General features: G+C 37.8%; 1 protein-coding gene across 3 annotated transcripts in view; it reads left to right on the top strand.

The window, feature by feature from the left end:
* ArfGAP3 (ADP-ribosylation factor GTPase activating protein 3) overlaps positions 1-18,607 on the top strand; it is a 32,515-nt gene that overhangs the window by 4,944 nt on the left and 8,964 nt on the right. For 2 of the 3 annotated variants that reach the window (XM_071589417.1, XM_071589416.1), the window contains exons 4-10: positions 1,760-1,900; positions 3,083-3,271; positions 4,071-4,223; positions 5,660-5,790; positions 7,427-7,582; positions 11,429-11,681; positions 14,413-14,646. In XM_071589417.1, coding sequence (XP_071445518.1) covers positions 1,760-1,900; positions 3,083-3,271; positions 4,071-4,223; positions 5,660-5,790; positions 7,427-7,582; positions 11,429-11,681; positions 14,413-14,646 — 1,257 coding nt within the window. The remainder of the gene's footprint in view (positions 1-1,759; positions 1,901-3,082; positions 3,272-4,070; positions 4,224-5,659; positions 5,791-7,426; positions 7,583-11,428; positions 11,682-14,412; positions 14,647-18,607) is intronic. The other variant, XM_071589418.1, reaches the window with a different exon arrangement.

The following is an 18,607-nucleotide window of genomic DNA, read 5'->3' on the forward strand; positions in this document are numbered from 1 at the left end:
TGGTAACTACTTACAAAAATTTGTATCTGAAACTCATTGTGACTCTGAGAGTCCTATGGAGAATATTTTTTTTCATTTTTTAATGTAGAATCACATGACAATAAGATTTTTTTTCAGTTTATTGGATTAGAGAAAAATGTTTTTGTTTGGAGCAAGATTTCAGCCATTCTGGGGTATTTTTTCACCCCCAGTACCGTTAAATAAATGAAAAACTCCTATAGTTGTAAACAGTTTCTCATTTATTCATTACTACTAGCCGTAAGAGGTCAATTCTATCAGTAATACCCGCGTTACTGTTCTTGGGTTGATTCTATTCAAATTCCACCACCACCATTATATAGGAATCTTTTGCGAAACCCTAATCTACTATATAGTGTACCTACACCTACTCTAAATTTTATAATATGATGGGAAAACAGTACGGACAATAAGCTTTCTTGTATGTAAGGTACATTTACCTTAAGGTGCTTAACATAATTATATTTGATGAAAGTTCTATGCTGCTTCTGGGAATAACTATCGCTTCAGTTTGCGAGTCAGACAACAGGTTCACCCTCAATCCTGGAGACATCTTCAGGTTGAAGTGATCTTTGTTAAGACTTGGCTGCCATATATACATCTACATCTACTCAATACCCCGCAAGCCGCCGCAAGGGCATGTGGCGGGGGATGTTGGGACACCACCCATAATTTAGAAAGGAAAAAAACCACAAAATCATACATCCACAAAAAAAATGGCTCAAAGTGCTCTAATTGGCCGTTTCTAGGGGGTAAGGTGGAATAACCTATTTCCATGTTTAAGACAGGGTGTAGCTGTCCTCGTGGTTGAAATTATTTGAATTTTTATTATTTCTACCGTGTCTCTTAAGAGTCTCGGGAAAGCTTTTTTTCCATATAGCCAGCACTTTTTTTGGTTGAACTTTATTGTTTCTCCTGGTTCCGATCACAAATGCTGAGACTCAAAAGAAACTCTTTCTCATCTGTAACACAATTTAGTTCGACCAAACTAAAGTGCTGGCTATGGAAAAACATGATTTCCTGAGATTCATAAGAGAAGCCATGGAAGTAATGAAAAATCCAAATAATTCAAACCGTGAGGACTGCTACACCCTGAATGGCAATGGGTAATTCCACCTTACTGCCAAGAAACAGCCAATCAAAGCCAGTCTCCGGTCAACCAAATTGCAACGAATATCACTTTGACCTAAAGACACCTCCAGGACTGCAGACGAAACTGTTGTCCAACAAGCCAACCTACGTGACAGTAATTTCCGGAAGCAGCATGGAACCTTCATCAAAAAGACATCGCACAAGCCTTAAAATTAATAATTATATCTGTGTACAAATACTCAGCATCACGTTTGCCCTGAGTTACAGTATTATTAACAAGCAAACACACAGTATTGTATATTTTATATCCATTAATGTTTTTGAGTGGCATATTTATTGCTTGAATGATTATTTTTATATTATACTTCGGTGTTTTTGGAAACGTTTTTCTTTTGATGAATTTTAGTTAACAGGTTTTTCATTAATCTGTTAATAATTCACAATTATTTTTTCCTGGAATTTTCATCACAGGTTCATGTTTACTTACTAATTCAATGATAATCTATATTGTGTGATAATAGTGGTTGCACTTGTGTGGTAGAAATGGTGTTTGATGTTTTGATTGGTGATTTTAAATTTAACATAAATGAACATTGAGCTTCCCTTGCACTGTTTGCCATTGGCTCATGTGAGTGATGTGACTTTACAGCACCATCTTGAGTCCCCACATGAAGAGAAAAGTGATGAGACGAGCAAGGACGTAGATTTCTTTGAGGAGATGGTCACCAAGGACAGTGAGGAGTTCGAACAATTTGACAATTCTCTCGATGCCAACCAGTCTTTAGCTCAGGTGAATTTTTTTAATGCTATAGTATCCAGTCATATTCTCTTGTGTCTAGTAGAAAATACTTTTACTCTTACGTGCTACAGTTTTTGGGAAACATGAAATGTCATAATTTTTTTTCAACCATTGGATTTGCCCAATCGTTTGCACAGCTTGTGTCTAGGGATTATAGATTGGGATATTAATAGATATTTCTATAATAGAAAGATGAGTTTTCAGATAGAAAACATCATTGATTTGACCTGGAGTTCACATCACGAACATTATGAGGGCCTATCACGTGTGTTTAACATATAGTGCTAATGAACAATCCTTCCTCATTGCTATCTTAGATTGGGACTTGAAGAAATATGGTCTTAAATTTTAAATTGAGTAGCTTCAGGCATGAATTGGTGGAAGTCGAACATAATGAATAACTGATTGAAGCACTTTTCCACTTGATACCACTATCAAGTGGAAAAGTGCTTCAATCAGTTATTCATTGTCTTAAATTTTTGTTGAAACTGCTTATTATCAAATCCATTATGTTGTCGTGAAAAATATTTCTGTGACATACAAGTGAAATCAAAATCATTGTCTCTTGTGTGAATTATTTGGATGGTAACGGAAAACTTTTATGCTCGTGCCAAAGTATTAAAGAATGGATATTAATTAGTGATGGAGGAGAGTTTTTATTTCTCCTGTTTGAAGTCTCATCTAATTTTTTAATTTGGGAGGATTGCTAGAATGATGTGTCATTCACCCAAACCCACAATTGGGATGTCTGATTTTAGTGTGTCATATAAAACTGTCGTTTGTTTTCATCTGCAAGCTCTTAATTTTCTCTGCGTCTCACGTGTGATCCCTTGCCAATTTTTTTTCATATATATATATATAAATATATATATATAAATATATATATATATATATATATATATATATATATATATATATATATATACTCGTGTGATTAATTTGTTAATCAATTTCAATCATTCATTCTCTTTCAAAGATGGAATGTGTGTTTATGCTGCTGGGAAATGAATATGGAATAAATTAGGTGCACCATGCTGTGTGCAATGTGAAAATCAAGAGTTTTCATATCTATTTTTTTTTTGTATGGCGACACTTGCTTGCATGAATTTTGGTCACACTTTTTATCTAGAAGATTTTGTCTCCTTTTGTTTCAATGATATTTCTTTTGTGCAGTCCAATGGAACATCTCTAAGTTCAGAGTCAGCTGGAAATGAATTGAAGACGGGAGCCTTGAATACAACTGTGAAAGATGGACCTTCAGTGGATGGAGCGTCTCTTTTTGCGAATAAATCACAAGAAACCATACCAGAAAGTAGAAAGCCTACAATTGGAGTGAGGAAACCTCAAACCAAAAGAACTACTGTAAGTGACGATTTGTCTTACAATTGCTTTGATTTCTTTGTGCTTTGCAATTGTCAAGATTTGCTTTGCAAATATTCTCCGCTTTGGCGATTTCCCTTTGATTATTCTCTTAAACAAAAGGGTTTATGATGCAAAACTGTGTGATTGAATGAAAATTTTCTTCATCTTGCAATAATAGTATATGGGTTATGTGAATTATAACAGGACACAAATGTATCTTTTTTCTTTGTGTACCAATGTCATTTTTGACATTAAGAGACAAGTGGAGTGGCATTTGCGCCAATTTTTATGTGTTTTTATGAAAGAGAAGTGTTTGGAGTTCTCTAGATCTTTTAATACAGGGTACAGTGTCAAAATCTGTGACAAATTAAACAATTTTCCAAACATTAATGTATTACAAAAATGAAAATTGTTCGTATGATCATAAACAACAAATTTTTTCAATATATCCCCTGCTTGCTTGAATTATGGCCTCTATTCTCGGTCTGAAGCATTGACAGGACTGTTTTAATGCACCACAGTCCATATTGGGGAATATCATTTTAATAATGCTTCCCAATGAGATTCTGAGTCCAAAAAATGTGCATCCCAATAGCTCGCTCCTTTGAGCAAGTTTTCGTCGCCGTAGTTGCACAACCGTTGTCAGGATCATCTCTTTTTCACATTTTTACAATTTTCAACTTCACTCTTTCACTGCATCTCCCTTAGAATGGTTAGCCATAGAATCCATAGAATTTTTATTTCTTTTTGAAAGTCCGAATTAACTCTTTGGCTGACATCGTTCAATTGAACTCCTCAGCTTGGTGCCAAGAAGGGCCTTGGTGCTCAGAAGGTGAAGGCCAACTTTGCCGAGATAGAGCGCGAGGCGTACTTGGCAGATGAAAGGCGGGAGAAGGCAGCAGAGGAGTCCAAGCAGGCAGCAGAGAAAAAGAGCGAGGACGAAGAGAAACAAGTAAGTGGTGACACAAGTAATATTAAAGCAACATCATCATCTCCATTATGGCGTACTTCCTTGAAAAATCAATAGAATACAAGGAAATCGATAGAGTACACTTGTATCAGGGAGGAACCAGGCATTGGAATCCAGAAATTGAGGTGGTACTATGTGATGACGGTAAAAATCATAATTATTATGAGTTATCTACCATGTAAAACAAGTTTTCAATTGACACCCAGACTGAGCAACATTACATTTCTGCTTCGTATAACATGGCATGACCTGACACCCCAAAATTGCAATGAAGCCTTCTCGATTTCTGTGTACCTCCTCTCTCCCTTCATTCTGTCTGGCATGTCTATCCTCTTCCCCTCTGTACCTCGCCTGCCGTGTGTTCTCCCCTCTTTGCAGAGTTTTCACATTCCATTGTCAATCAAAATACTCTGAATCCATCTTTCCTCCCTCCTTTGTATTTCTTCCAACTATCTACTCTCCTCCCCTTTCACATTATCTAGCGCTTCCTCATTTGTTTTCCTTCCTGTGGGCTTCCTTCCCTTCCTCCTATTCCAAAAGCCACCAAAATATTCTTATCTTGTTTCATTGACAATGATTGTTTGATTTTAATTCTCAGGGCTAAGAATAAATGCAAGGGAAACAAAAATTGGAAAGCACTGATAGTACAAAAGTATTTGAATTAAAACATTAAATGTGATTGACAACTCTTGAATTTTGTGAAATTAAAATCTTGCAAGAAAGCTGAGATATTTAAAACTTGTACTTTTTTTTAAATTTTATGTGTGAAAGTGCCAAAGTATTTAACTATCTCTATGATAGTAATTTTAATAAACTTTTGATGTGCTGGGAAGAGGGAATAGTGTGGATAATTAGGTCATAGATAGTCAAGAGTTTACTGCAAATTGTTTAACATTTTGATGATTACCATTAAAACTGGTAAACTGCATATATTTTAGTCGTTGTTATTTTAGAAGATTCATTTAACAAAAGTTCTAATTGTTTAATTAATTCACCAGATATAAATTAGCAGTATTTACATTTACCAGAAAAACTAGGGTCAACCTATGCCATCGTTATATTGATTCAATTGAGCTCTTACGGCTGGCAGTATTGAATAAATGAAATTACTCCCAACAGCCGTTAACAGTATACCTTTCAAAACTAAGTACAAATGAGTTTAGTTGGCTAACGCCACAAGTCAACGGATGGGGTTAAGGGTATAAAAGGAAAATTGGAGTCATGAAAGGGCTATTAGAGTCATTTCATTTATTCAATATGCCATAGTTATTTGAAAGAAATGGAAATTTTTAGGTAAAAATTCAAAGAGGGGGTCAACTGGGTGCATTATATCAAGTTATAAGCTAGTATATATGGTATACATGTTGCATGGGAGGTTCCCACATGATGGAAAACCCAACACCTTTTGTGCATTGCAGCTTGCGTCCATGCGATTGGCCTACCAGGATCTTAGCCTGAAGCAAAAGCAGGAGGAGGAGAAACTGATGCAGGTGGACCCAAAGAAAGCACAGCAGGTTGAGAGGCTGGGGATGGGCTTTGGAAGCAGGGCGTAAGTGGATCTCTCAAAGGATTTCCTTTCTCATGAATTGGACTTGAATGATATTGTGTAGCCCCCTTTTTGTCAGAGAAATCAGTTGGAACACGCTAAATGACCAAAAGGGATTGATTGTTAAAAAAAATTGTCATTGGAACACATTAAGGTTTAATTCTGATGACAAAGGGGAAATAATTTCAACTGCACATTTTGTAAGCAGTTTGGACCAACTGGATCAATGATGGGAAAAAATATAATAAGTAGGAGAAAGGAAAATAAAAATAGGAATGTCGCAGAACTTGGATTTTGTCTGCCTCCGAAAGTTGTATGAATTTGACCCATTTTATTATAAATATTAAGAGTAAATGTATTTAAAACTCAAATTTTGGGGGGTGGGAGTAACCAGGGGAAAAATGAAGGTTTTTTTTTTTTAGAAAATTAGGACCTTGGAAAGGAGGTTAAAAATATTTTTGAATGAATTTCAAAGTGTTCTTTTACAATACCTTGTCTAAGAACTTGTATTCGAATGGTAAAAGTTCTTTTGTTTGAAGGATATCATTTTGTCCTCCGAAATGATCTTCAATCAGAAACTATTAAGTGGCGGAATGTCTTGTTATTGTGTATAGAGTGCATGATTCTGACAGTTGTTGAATTTAAACCTACATAATGTTTGAAACCTCAAACTTTGTAATTTTTTAATGATGTTATTGATAGATTGCAGTTGTCTGACAAAAAAGGGTGAAAGATTATCTTATTTTGAAGTGTACTGAAAAAATTCAGAAACATATACTGGGTGTGGCTCTTAAATCCGGACAAGCTTGCGTTTCCTCGAATGAGATTTCTTCGTCGGGTTAGCGAAGCCTTCCCCAGACTTTTCCGAAGCATTATACTTGGCCACAATATGGTAAACAGTTGATCTGGGGTACAACACGAAGAATCGAACTGTTTCGAAATATAATGCCTAACGTGGACTCTTTCAATAATAGCGGCTCTTCGATTGTACTCTGCACGTGTACCTAACATCTCCGCCATTTTGAGGTCATGACTGTTTACTAGATTCCTGTAGCTTTCAAGACCGCCAATCGCAACCTCCAGTGGAACAATGATATGGCAGCAATTTCAAATTGAAATTTGTCCTTAGTTAAGGGTTGCACCCTGTATATAATGTTGGAATTGCAACCTTGAATACTTATAATCCTTAACACAAGTTTTTGCAATGATGTAGTGGCTGGTGCACTAGCCTTCTACCTTGAGGGTCCGGGTTCAAATCCTGGTAGTGGCAAGATTTTTCAGAGATATGCTGATCCGCACTTTGGGGGGAAGGAGGGGCCCATGTGGAGAGAGTAACTCAAGTGGAGTATGCTGTTCATCAGATAGAAGATTAAATTGTGACACCTTGATGCCATTTGTTAAGATTAGGCTGATGCCTAAACCAGATTCCTCTCCAGTCCATTTCCTGAAAATCTCACCAACACCAGTTCACCCACCTATCTCCCAAATGGCACAATTGACCTTAGCTGTCTGTTGTCTTCCTTATTGACACCTACTACATGCTTAACCCATTTGTTTTATGTTTTGGAAGCTCAACCATATATTTGTCTTATGGACTAATGGGTGTTGTACTTGTTTATTGTTTCCATATTGCGCACAGTGGGATCAGTCACTCGGCCCTGAATGACATGAAGACAATAGAACAGGAGAAGCCCACTGGGGGCAGTGGTGGGTCATCATCTCGGTCATCTCTGTTGCAAAGAGAAAGCGATGGGTTCTTCGATGACCTCCAGTTCTCCTCTGGAGGATTCTCTATGTAAGTTGATATTACCCATTCATAGTTAGGTAAAACCGAGTATATATAAAAAATATCATTAGTATTTTAATTAAAACATGGTCAATTACAAAAAATTGTTTTTTTAAATAGCTCTTAGTGGTGAAAAAGTGAGCTGATAAACTTTAAATAGAATTTTTAAGTTCAAATCATGGGTTGAACTCTTTACTGTTTGGCTCCAAAGCGAACTGATGCTAGACCAGCCTCATTCCTTATCTAAGAGGAGAGATATTGGCATACTTTACTCATGAAATTTCTGTCGAAAGCCAATAGTGTTAATTGCCAAACATTTGACTCCATACTACTTCCATCCAGGCCCAACATTGCTTGACTTTGGTGGTCTTTGGATGCCTGCTCGTTGTAGTAGATCAGTGAACGCAAGCATTTGTAGCAGTGCCAGTTGGGCATTACCTTCTCGCAGAACTGGCAGTGAATTTCAGAAAACTTTCCATGTTCCCCTATCAATGAAAAATGGTCAATATTGTTCGATATATATTGAAATATTGGAAATAAATAATTATTAACAGCTTGACAACTACTTTTAAAAGTATTAAATTATATTCCTTTGAGTCCTTATTACTCGAGTTCACGTGTTCAATGAAGTTGGTAAGGTATTATTGAAATAAATTCTCTGGAATATGACTCTATGTTTAGTGATTCTTTCGTATTTGTCTCTCATGAGTGCAAGTGTGAAAGAAGTATCCTTAGCAGGTTTGGTCATGTCATGAGTATGGATTAGAGATAGCCAAATAATAATAATATATTAATTTGCCTAAAGATCTTGTAACAATTGGTTGTACAAGATATGAGGCACATCAAATTTTCTACATTCATTGAAAAATACTTGTTTGGCATTGGATAAATCATCGTTGCTCATATATATGAAATAAGTTATCATGTACTGAATAGTAACAATTCATTAATCGATAATTTTTTTGACCATATCTTAAAAATAGATGTAGTGTAGTCTAGTATGGTTGGCCTCTTTTACATGGCTGGGTAATACACAGTATATTTTTCCACCCATAACTAATGGGCTATGACAAGATATTTTCCTTTGATGTCATTGCTAATGGATGTGGTGACTAATTCTAGTGGGATATGAATGAAGTTCTTTATTGAATCAATATTCGTCCATGTAGGAAGTGGTTCTTTCGGGTTTTCTTCCGCGTGTATCCATTTTTCGGACGATATTTCGCCAACGTTCCAGTTGGCTTCCTCAGGTCCACTGAAGTGCCGATGCAGGTTTTGGTCCAATATATATACCCTCCGTTTGGCGCCTATTTTTAGGAGGTGTGCTCTGATTCGTTGAAATCCTTGAGGACACGTTTCCACGCGCTGGCGAGGGGGTAGCCGTCCTCGCGGTTGAAATTTCTGGGCGTTTTTGCAATTTCAATTGCCTCTCTGATGATCCTTGGGTAGTAGCGGCCTTCTTTATTCAATAAGGTGGGGTTGTCAAACTCAATATTATGTGTCGGTCCACTCCAATGATGTTCAGCCACCGCTGACTGCTGGAACTGTCTATTTTTTACGGCCATTCTGTGTTCTTGGACTCGGCATTTCAGCGCTCTTGATGTTTGGCCGATGTAGGAGTTGCCGCAGCTGCATTTGATTTGGTAGATTCCTCCAGAGATGTCTTTTGGGAGGCGGTCTTTCGCGTTGACGAGGATATTGGCCACTTTGGTTACGCATTTGAACCTGGCTGAGACGTTGTGTTTCCGGAGGGCCCTCGCAATTTTTTCCGTTGTTCCGGCGACGTACGGCAGGATAGCGTGTGCCGTCGCCTTTTCCTTAGGGCTAGTCTCGTCGGTCCTCTCCAGGGCCATCCGCTTCTTTCCTTCCACCCTGTGCATTATCTTCAGAATGTTGTCACGCCGGAAGCCATTCATCTGGAACGTTTTCAGCAGATGTTGTTTTTCTTTTCCAATGGAGGCAGCGTCAGAGAGGGAGCATGCTCGGTGGAGTAAGGTTTTAATTACTCCGGCTTTTTGTTGAGGGTGGTGATGGGAGTCTGCATGGAGATATTGGTCCGTATGGGTCTTTTTCCGAAAAACGGAGTGTCCCAAAGACCCATTTTCTTTTTTCTCGACCAGGACATCCAGAAAGGGCAGTCGGTTGTCCAAAAGACATCTCTGGAGGAATCTACCAAATCAAATGCAGCTGCGGCAACTCCTACATCGGCCAAACATCAAGAGCGCTGAAATGCCGAGTCCAAGAACACAGAAGGGCCGTAAAAAATAGACAGTTCCAGCAGTCAGCGGTGGCTGAACATCATTGGAGTGGACCGACACATAATATTGAGTTTGACAACCCCACCTTATTGAATAAAGAAGGCCGCTACTACCCAAGGATCATCAGAGAGGCAATTGAAATTGCAAAAACGCCCAGAAATTTCAACCGCGAGGACGGCTACCCCCTCGCCAGCGCGTGGAAACGTGTCCTCAAGGATTTCAACGAATCAGAGCACACCTCCTAAAAATAGGCGCCAAACGGAGGGTATATATATTGGACCAAAACCTGCATCGGCACTTCAGTGGACCTGAGGAAGCCAACTGGAACGTTGGCGAAATATCGTCCGAAAAATGGATACACGCGGAAGAAAACCCGAAAGAACCACTTCCTACATCAATAATCTCCGCGGAAGCCTACATGGAAAATATTCGTCCATGTTAATTCTCACCAACACAGCAATGTGATTAATGTACAAACTTAGACTAGTGAACACATTATGCTTAATAAATAATGGCTGGCAAGGAGTCAAATAAGTCTCCCCAAGTACAATTTTTTTCTGAACTGATAATTAAATGAAGTGGGTCGCAGTAGTTAGGGGGTAGAGCGTTGGACTGCTGACAGGAGGGCCCGTGTGCGATTCCCAGGCGTGCATCTCTGGGCACCTGCAGCTCCACCCAAGCTATGTGATTTTTTGGGTACCAGATCTTCCTGGGAAACCATAACCGGCACAGGGAAAAGAACTGGCCCCCCTTACCCTGATTTGTGAATTTCACATGCCGTCGGGCTTAGTACTGGGTGAACTCTGCCATCACCTATCAAACCAACCTTCGGGTTGATTACTGTTTATGGTTTTTTTTTAATTAAATGAAATCTTAGCCGAGTCCTAAAAAATTTAAATTTGCTCTGAGTGTAAACTTTTCTTATGCGAATGTTCAGACCAATAAGATCCATTTAGTTTTACTTCATGCATAGTGGGGATCGAGATGGTGCAGTGGCTATCGTACTTGCTTCCCACCCAGAGGGCCCGGGTTCAAATCCCGGTTGCGGTGTTGAATATTTTTCAGAGGTATCTTGATCCCTACTTGAGGTGCTTCGTGGAGGGCACTTTGAGTGAGTAAGCCATCCGTTGGATGGGACGTTAAGCTGCTTACCCCTTGGCGCCTTTCACAAAGAGTAGGCTAATACCGACGCCAGGTTTCTCTCCGCCCTTCTTCCTTTCCTGTCCATCCCCAATGGTGCAAATGACCTCAGCTGTTGGTCGCCTCCCCTAATTACTTCATGCATAGTTTTTATTAAAACTTAATTTACACCTTTCTGAGAGGAAATCTTTGGCATAATACAACTACCGCCTGGAAAATTTTGTTTGTGGTGTCATAATTAGTTAAAACTAATGAAAATTTCAATGTTCCCTAATTGAATCACCTTAATATAAGTGCATTACCATTTTCATGTTGTGATATTTCCTTCTTATTCCTAGTTTGAACTTATATCCATTGTGAAATTCATATCGTATATTGTTGCCCATGGTAGATTATTGGTACGCAATCACCTGTTGTGATTGGAGATGTCCCTCACAATAGTGTTTTCTTCTGGCAGGTACAAGAGTAGCCCCACAGATGGACTTCCATTTGAAACACTGCTTCTCGAGACATCGTCGCGGTTCCCTCCTCCCTCCAAGACGTGGGGAACAGAGAGCGATCGGCCACGACCTATGACGGTTTCGTCGCCAAGGGAGGAGAGGATCAAGGCCACCAAAGAGGTCGCTCCGGGCAACGAGGCGCAGAAGAAGTTCGGAAGTGCCAAAGCTATTTCCTCCGACCAGTTCTTTAGGGACTCATCGGACAGCAATGTACGTAATGACAGTCAGTTTCACAAAAATAACTCAGGTGCTTCCTGAATCGTGTAATCAGTGGGTTTCCAATGCTGGCTGAGTAAGTCAGGAGTTAATCGGAGATCTAGATGAACCATTCCTGGCTTGTCGTCTGGTGATCCGTTGGTTAAACGACTAGGGGTGACATAAAACTGTTGGTTGATACCGTGTTTGAACCCACAGCCATTGTGTCAGATGGGCGTTACTCAACTGATAAACCCAGTCAGAATAGTATTTGGCAGTCTAACGCTAGTATTATTCTGTGATGTTAAAAAGTTGTGATCCATAAGGCACCAATGCAAAACCAATTGATATTTGAGGAACCACCCAAATCAAATTTGTTAATGTCCGAATATTATGCTGAAGTGATTCGTAGGCAAGTTATTAGGATCATACCTTCTTACATAATTTAAGCACTTAAATGAAAAGAGTAACCTAGTTATGTATATCCACTCAAGATTTTATTCAAATCACTATGACCTTGGTTTGGCTGCTGATTTGTGACCAGAACTGATGATAAACATGTTCCGTCTGTAAAATAAGTAGAGAAAATATGGGAAAAAATGTATTGCATATCAAAATACCAATTACTAAAATTCATCATAAAAGCACCCTTGTGCATCGACACACCGATGCCAGTGCTTCATCATGGCTTCTTTGGCATTATCTGGCATTCCAAAATGGTTGCCTTTCAAGCTCCTTTTTATTCTTGGGAAGAAAAGTCTGATCGTGCCCCATTAGGGTTGTATTCTACATTAGGGTTGTATTCTATCAATACCCTGCAAGCCACCAAAAAGGTGTGTGGCATGGGGTGCAGCACCAGGAGGAAAGGGTAAGGGATGAAAGGGCTAGGGTTTTTCAAATGGATGGGGAAAGGTGGGGGTAGCCTGCAAAAAAAATATATAAATATAATTGTATAACCCTGCGCAGTCGCTACCTTGTAGGTTAATACTTGTTGTGTGGAACCGACTGGCGGGGGATTTCGATTACAAGCATTCTGGTCTCTTATTGTTCTTGGAAAAAATGACCATTTAAATCTGTCTGTCTTGCAGTCAATCTCTCTAATCTTATATTCGTGATCCCTCCGCCCGTAATACGTTGGGGTTCGTAGTATGTTCTTGATGTCATCGGAAAAGGACTCATCTTTAAATGTTTTTAATAAGTTTAATCTATATTGTAAACGCCATTGTGTAAGGGAATCCCAACCTAAAGTTCCTAGCAAAGTAGTTACGCTACTGCGTTGGTCATAACAATTTTTGACAAATCTAGCCCCCCTCCGCTGAACTTGATCCAATTCCGAAATTAAATTTATCTCTTGAGGATCCCATATTACTGGCAGCATACTCTCCAGGTGGGGCCTGACTAGGGCAAGAAAACATCGTTCCTTCACTTTTTCGTCACATTTACCCAGCACTCTTTTTACAAATCCCAATTTTTTATTAGCACGACCGCTAAGTATTAAGGTGGATGTTGCAGCTTTGCCGCAGTCACACTGGTTAACCCAAAGTGGTTTACGGGGAGATATTCCCAACACCAGGGACTGGCTCTGGTCTACCTAAATCACGTCTGTGTTTAATAGAAAGAGACCAATTAGGTTTGCGAGGAAATTAATCCAGATGCCAGGGACCTACTTTGGGGGTTCACACTCACTATCACTCAGAGATGAAAAAGTAACAACCATGTAGTTCCACAGAGAATTAATTACCATACGACCCAGGTTTCAACCTACAAAGTCATCATCATTTAACAATTCTTACATACATCCATCTATGTATATGATACCCTCATGTAGGGATGGAGAGGTGGAGGGTGGTTGGGGAAAGGAAGTGAGCAATGATTGTTGAAGGGAAGGATAGAAAGCAGGAGGCGGTCCCCTATTGGGAGCAATCCTCCTAATGGCAGAGGAAAGTGGGTAGGTTTTAAGTTGTTCATATACTTAAATACAAAGTCCTTCATATATCTCTGAGGTTGAGGGGGATAATGGGGGAAGTAAGAGGGGTTTTTTGCCCTCATTAGCTCAGGTGTTGAGTGGTGGTAGGTTTAGGAGGGTAGAGTGAGAAGTGCACAAAAGGTCATTGACAATATTCTCTTTGGAGCTAACACTTTTCAAAATTTCAAGCTGCTCTAAAGCATCAAATCTAAGTACTTCGTTTTCCACATGTAAAATTTCAAATTTCGTGGAATCACAAAGTCATTAATTTTTTTTATTTCTAATATGGATCAATTCTATTCTTAATACTCAAGTTATGCCTGAGACCATCATTTATACTATCATTCACTCAGGTATTACAGAATGCCAATACTAAGGACTAAGAATTGGACAAAACTCTTGATGGCATTGTCACAAAGGGAAATGGCATGGAATTAATCTGTTTTAGTCAAAATAAGGAAACGAATAGAAAATAAAGGAGGAAGGCAAAATAACATGAACAAACTAAGGAAAATACAATGTTGTGAAAAGCTGTCGCTAATATTTCGGCCGCAAGGGGGTCCTCTTCAGCATTCTTGTAGGAAAAAACCACTGCAACACATGGTTGAGGTATCATATATATCTGTGTTAATTTAATTGAAATGGTCCTTATTTATCTCATTTCAATATTTCTGCTGACCAATCCGCAATTTCTCCTTGATGCAGGAAATGCTGTTATTCCTTTTAAAGTGACCATGCGTACGCTTGTTATCTCACGTTTTTTTTCTCCTTTCACTCCAGTGGGAAAGGCAAACGAACCTGTCCCGTTTCGAGGGCTCGTCCAGCATCTCATCTGCGGAGTACTTTGGAGATTCCCGTGGGGGCACCGGGGGTGTTGGTGGGAGCGGAGGGTTCTCATCCCAGTTGCCCTCAGCCCCTGACCTTGAGGATGTCAAGGAGAGCGTGAGGCAGGGAGTGACCAAAGTGGCCGGCAAACTGAGCAGCCTCGCCAATGGTGTCATGTCATCTATACAGGTATGCAAAATGCTATGCAATTGTGAAGGAACCTTTTCTTTTCTTTTGTTTCTGTCATTGGTTACTTTAACTTTGGTGAGAGCACTTGTGTGTCCGTGGCAATGATCAATGCTAGCTCAAGAGATAATCTGAAGTCTTGGTCCTGTTATTGGAATACTGCACAGTTTTCAATGTGGTTTTTTTTCTCATTGGAAGCAGTTTCCGGTTCATTGCACTTCAGGGATAACAGGGTTGACACTCCATTCATAATTAGCAACTTGTACCCTATTTTCATGCAGATTCTGAAGAGGTAGGCCGTACTTTTATGAAAATTCCCTTCAAGTCCATCAAAATAGCACGAATTTTGTCATGAGCCTGAATACAGTGTTAATTTCTGTGGAAGTATGCCTTATTTCAAAGATTTTCTCATGAATTTTTTCAGTGTGGTCCGTGGTTCATTATATTATAAGTACCATGTACATATACTCGAGTCTCATGCATAGGTAAACAGTACAGTTTTGTTTCATAATTATTGAATGCTGCTAAAAGTTATTCCAGTGAATTCATTTTAGTATTAACTTGTGAACCTTAGTTAGTTGTATTTTCTCAAGCATAGAAAGACTAAAAGAAATATAATTAATACTTTAAAAGTTAGTTATTAATTTTTTAATAATCAATATTTATTTCAATGTATCAACATAATCGACCATTATCTTAGATAGTGCGATTTTGAGTGAGTTCCAAAATTCACCACCAGTGTGGTATTTACTGCCCAATTTCACCGCTTAGTGCCTCGAAAAGTGGTATTTCTTTTGCAGTAATTAGTCATAATTGCTTAAAGAGTTTTTTTTTTCAAATTTCGTTGTTAAACTTAATAATTTATTTTTTTTTAAACTATCGTTTCACACTATTCTCATTCTAACATTGACATTAAGATATTAATAATCGCATTTTTTTTAAATAAGGGGAGACTCGGATTCGACGACTTGATTTTCAGTACTGAAACCAGGAAAAAGCTCATCTTATTTATTTCCTATTAGATTCTCGAGTCCAATTACTAATCACAGATGAGTAGAACAGTTTATAGTTTACCATTTGTTGCTCAGAAATCAACGTGATTTTTGCACAAAACCGTTTTCTTCTTCAACAGAAAACTCCCAATCATTTCTCCTGATTCTTTAACAAAGAATTTGTGCATGCAAAATAATTGAAAAGAAAGTTAAAAGGAGAGTTGGATGAAGTTAAAGGATTCATCCAAGACTTGACCTATAATATATTATAAAATAAAAGTATATTGTACATTCTGATTTTGGTACTTATATCAGTAAGTTAAAATAAGCATTGCATGAAACAGCCTTAAAAATTACTTCCCAACACTGGCATTTTGCTATCAATAATACTATAACTTTATTGACCTTCATGTTTTCACTTTCTCATTGTGACATTTCTGTTTAAAAGAGTAAAAATAATATAATTTGTCAGTATTGTTCACTTTAATCAAAAACTAGGCTAAATGATTTGATCAAATGCTGGAGGGATATAAATGTTGAAAATTAAAAAATTAAACTATAATCGTTAACTTTGGTAAACTACATTTTATAACCTCTACATAGTGTTACAACCCTGTAATAATTAATGTTATATTAATCTGAAGTGATATGCTTTGAAATTTATATAAAAATGTGAATCTTTTATCAATTATACTGCCACTTTCCTGCTTTTCGAATGAGATGAAAATTCAAAGTTAATACTTTTCTTGTCGGCAAAATTTGCCACAATTGCTTTCATCCAATTAAAGTTCATTTCATCTCCTAGTTCTTTTCCTGAACCTCGAATAGTAGTTCATAAACATCCTAAAAATTTGATTTATGACAATAAAAGCATAGTACCAGTTCAAATTGTGATCTTACTTGGGTTATAATGATAAATTTAAGTTGAGATAAACTGTCTTGACTAACAGGAAACACTGATTGATACCATTCGTCAACATAAAATATGAGGTCTTGTCTTCAACCACGCTATATTTTGAGAAAAATAGCCCACCTAGAACAATCAAGCCTTAGTCCCCTTTGAAGTACTCCCCTTTGGGACCTCACACACTTATCCCAACGTCGCTTATACTTTTCAAAACAATTGGCATAGTCTTTTTCTAGAATGGTCATCAACTGCCTTGTCCCTGCATTCTCTTTTATCTCATCAACATCAAAAATATTTCGTGCTGTAGTTGCAGGGGGCTTCATCCAAGCCACAAACGATGACCCAGGTTTTCTAAAAAAAGGTCATAACTGAGATGAGTATTGGGTCTACTGGCTATGATCCTGAAACAAAAGTCGAGTATTCCTAACAGTAAATTGATGATTGTGAGGGTAAAAAAGAAACTTTGCACTTCCACAATAAAGATTTAATATTTCACACGACCATGGTTACGATGCTGCACAGCATCACCTGATGATGATGTGAAGCATTGAAACCATGGTCGTGAAATATTAAATCTTCATTGTGGAAGTGTCGGAGTTTCTTTGTTTCTTTTTACCCTCACAATGAAAGAATTCCACAAAGTCAAACCTGAAACTGTTATGTTTATTAAGTAAATTGATGAGAGAAAGGAGAATGCAACAAGGCAGCTGATGACCATTCCGAGAAAGGACTGTGGCGATTGTTTTGAAAAGTGTAAGAGAGATGCTGGGGTAATTGTATGAGGTCCCAAGGGAAGTCCCTCAAAGGAGACTTAAGGCCTCTAGGTCGGCTATTTTTCTCAAGATATTGCTTGGCTGTATACTTTGCAGACAGACCTCATATGTATGGGAGTTTCTGAGTTCTTCTTAATCGGGTGTTATTTTTATGAATACTTTGAATGTTAATGGTTTTTAGGAAGATGTAAGAGGAATAACTCAATGGGATTTTTCTCGAGGACATGGTAGTAGCCCTGGCAAAATCAGTGCTTCCTTGGTTGTTGAAATCTCGCAAATGACCATTGTTCAAAACTCATGATCAGGACAACTTGCTTGTCTCTTTAAGTGAATGCTAGGTTTTTTCAATCAATCTTTTTTTGCTTCTCTTCAAAATGTGGTGTTCCTTGTTTTAAGAATGGCTTGAACATTTATATGATACATTTATACCGAAACCATTTGGAAAACTTATGGTCTTAACCCTCTTAGTGCGGCGGGCCGATATATCGGCTTTTTTATCCCTGGCAAAAAGTGCAGTGGGCCGATATATCGGCTCTTGCGTAGGCTATTGTTTAAATCGCTGTAAATTATGGTTTTTTCTTTAATAATTTATGGTTTTTGTGCTATCAATAGGGTGAATTCCATTCAATTATATGACACATTTTTTAATTTTTTATTAGCAATTTTAAATGCTTTTCAAGTCCTAATTTGACTTAGTGAGAACAGCCTTTTCAACAAAATCGAACTAAGGAGAGGCTGACAAAAAAATTTGCAACTCACTGGTTTTTCTTTATTTATATATAATTTTTTCTACGTGTCTTTTTTATTCTTTCTTATCCTTAAATATGGCAGTTTTATTGGAAAATGTTTTTAAAAAAATATTAGTATTGTGTCTAAAAATCGAAATATTATTGCTAAAAAAATATTCTTCAAATTTATAATACTGTAATAATTACATTTATTTTTCAGATGATGTAAATGTATAACATCATTTTTATTAACTACAATATTTTATTATAAAATAAAAAAACTGCATATGGATATCTAAACTAATAACTTCATAATGTTTTTTTTTCCTAAGGTGATACATTTTCTTAAATTACCCTTCCCACTTCTCATTAGTACCCCTGGAATCCCCACCGCACTAAGAGGGTTAATAAGTTTTTATATGCATATAATTATCTTCAAAATAATAGTTTTTTGGCATATTTGAAAAGTTTCAATGCTACCAATTTTAGGAATGGCTGAAGTAGCTTCTAGATAATTTGCTGTGAAACACTATGCGTAGGACACTCTCTCATGAGTAGGATACA

The sequence above is a fragment of the Hetaerina americana genome, unplaced genomic scaffold, assembly GCF_022747635.1.
Source record: "Hetaerina americana unplaced genomic scaffold, ioHetAmer1.1.p SCAF_38, whole genome shotgun sequence".
NCBI classification, from domain to species: Eukaryota; Metazoa; Arthropoda; class Insecta; order Odonata; family Calopterygidae; genus Hetaerina; species Hetaerina americana.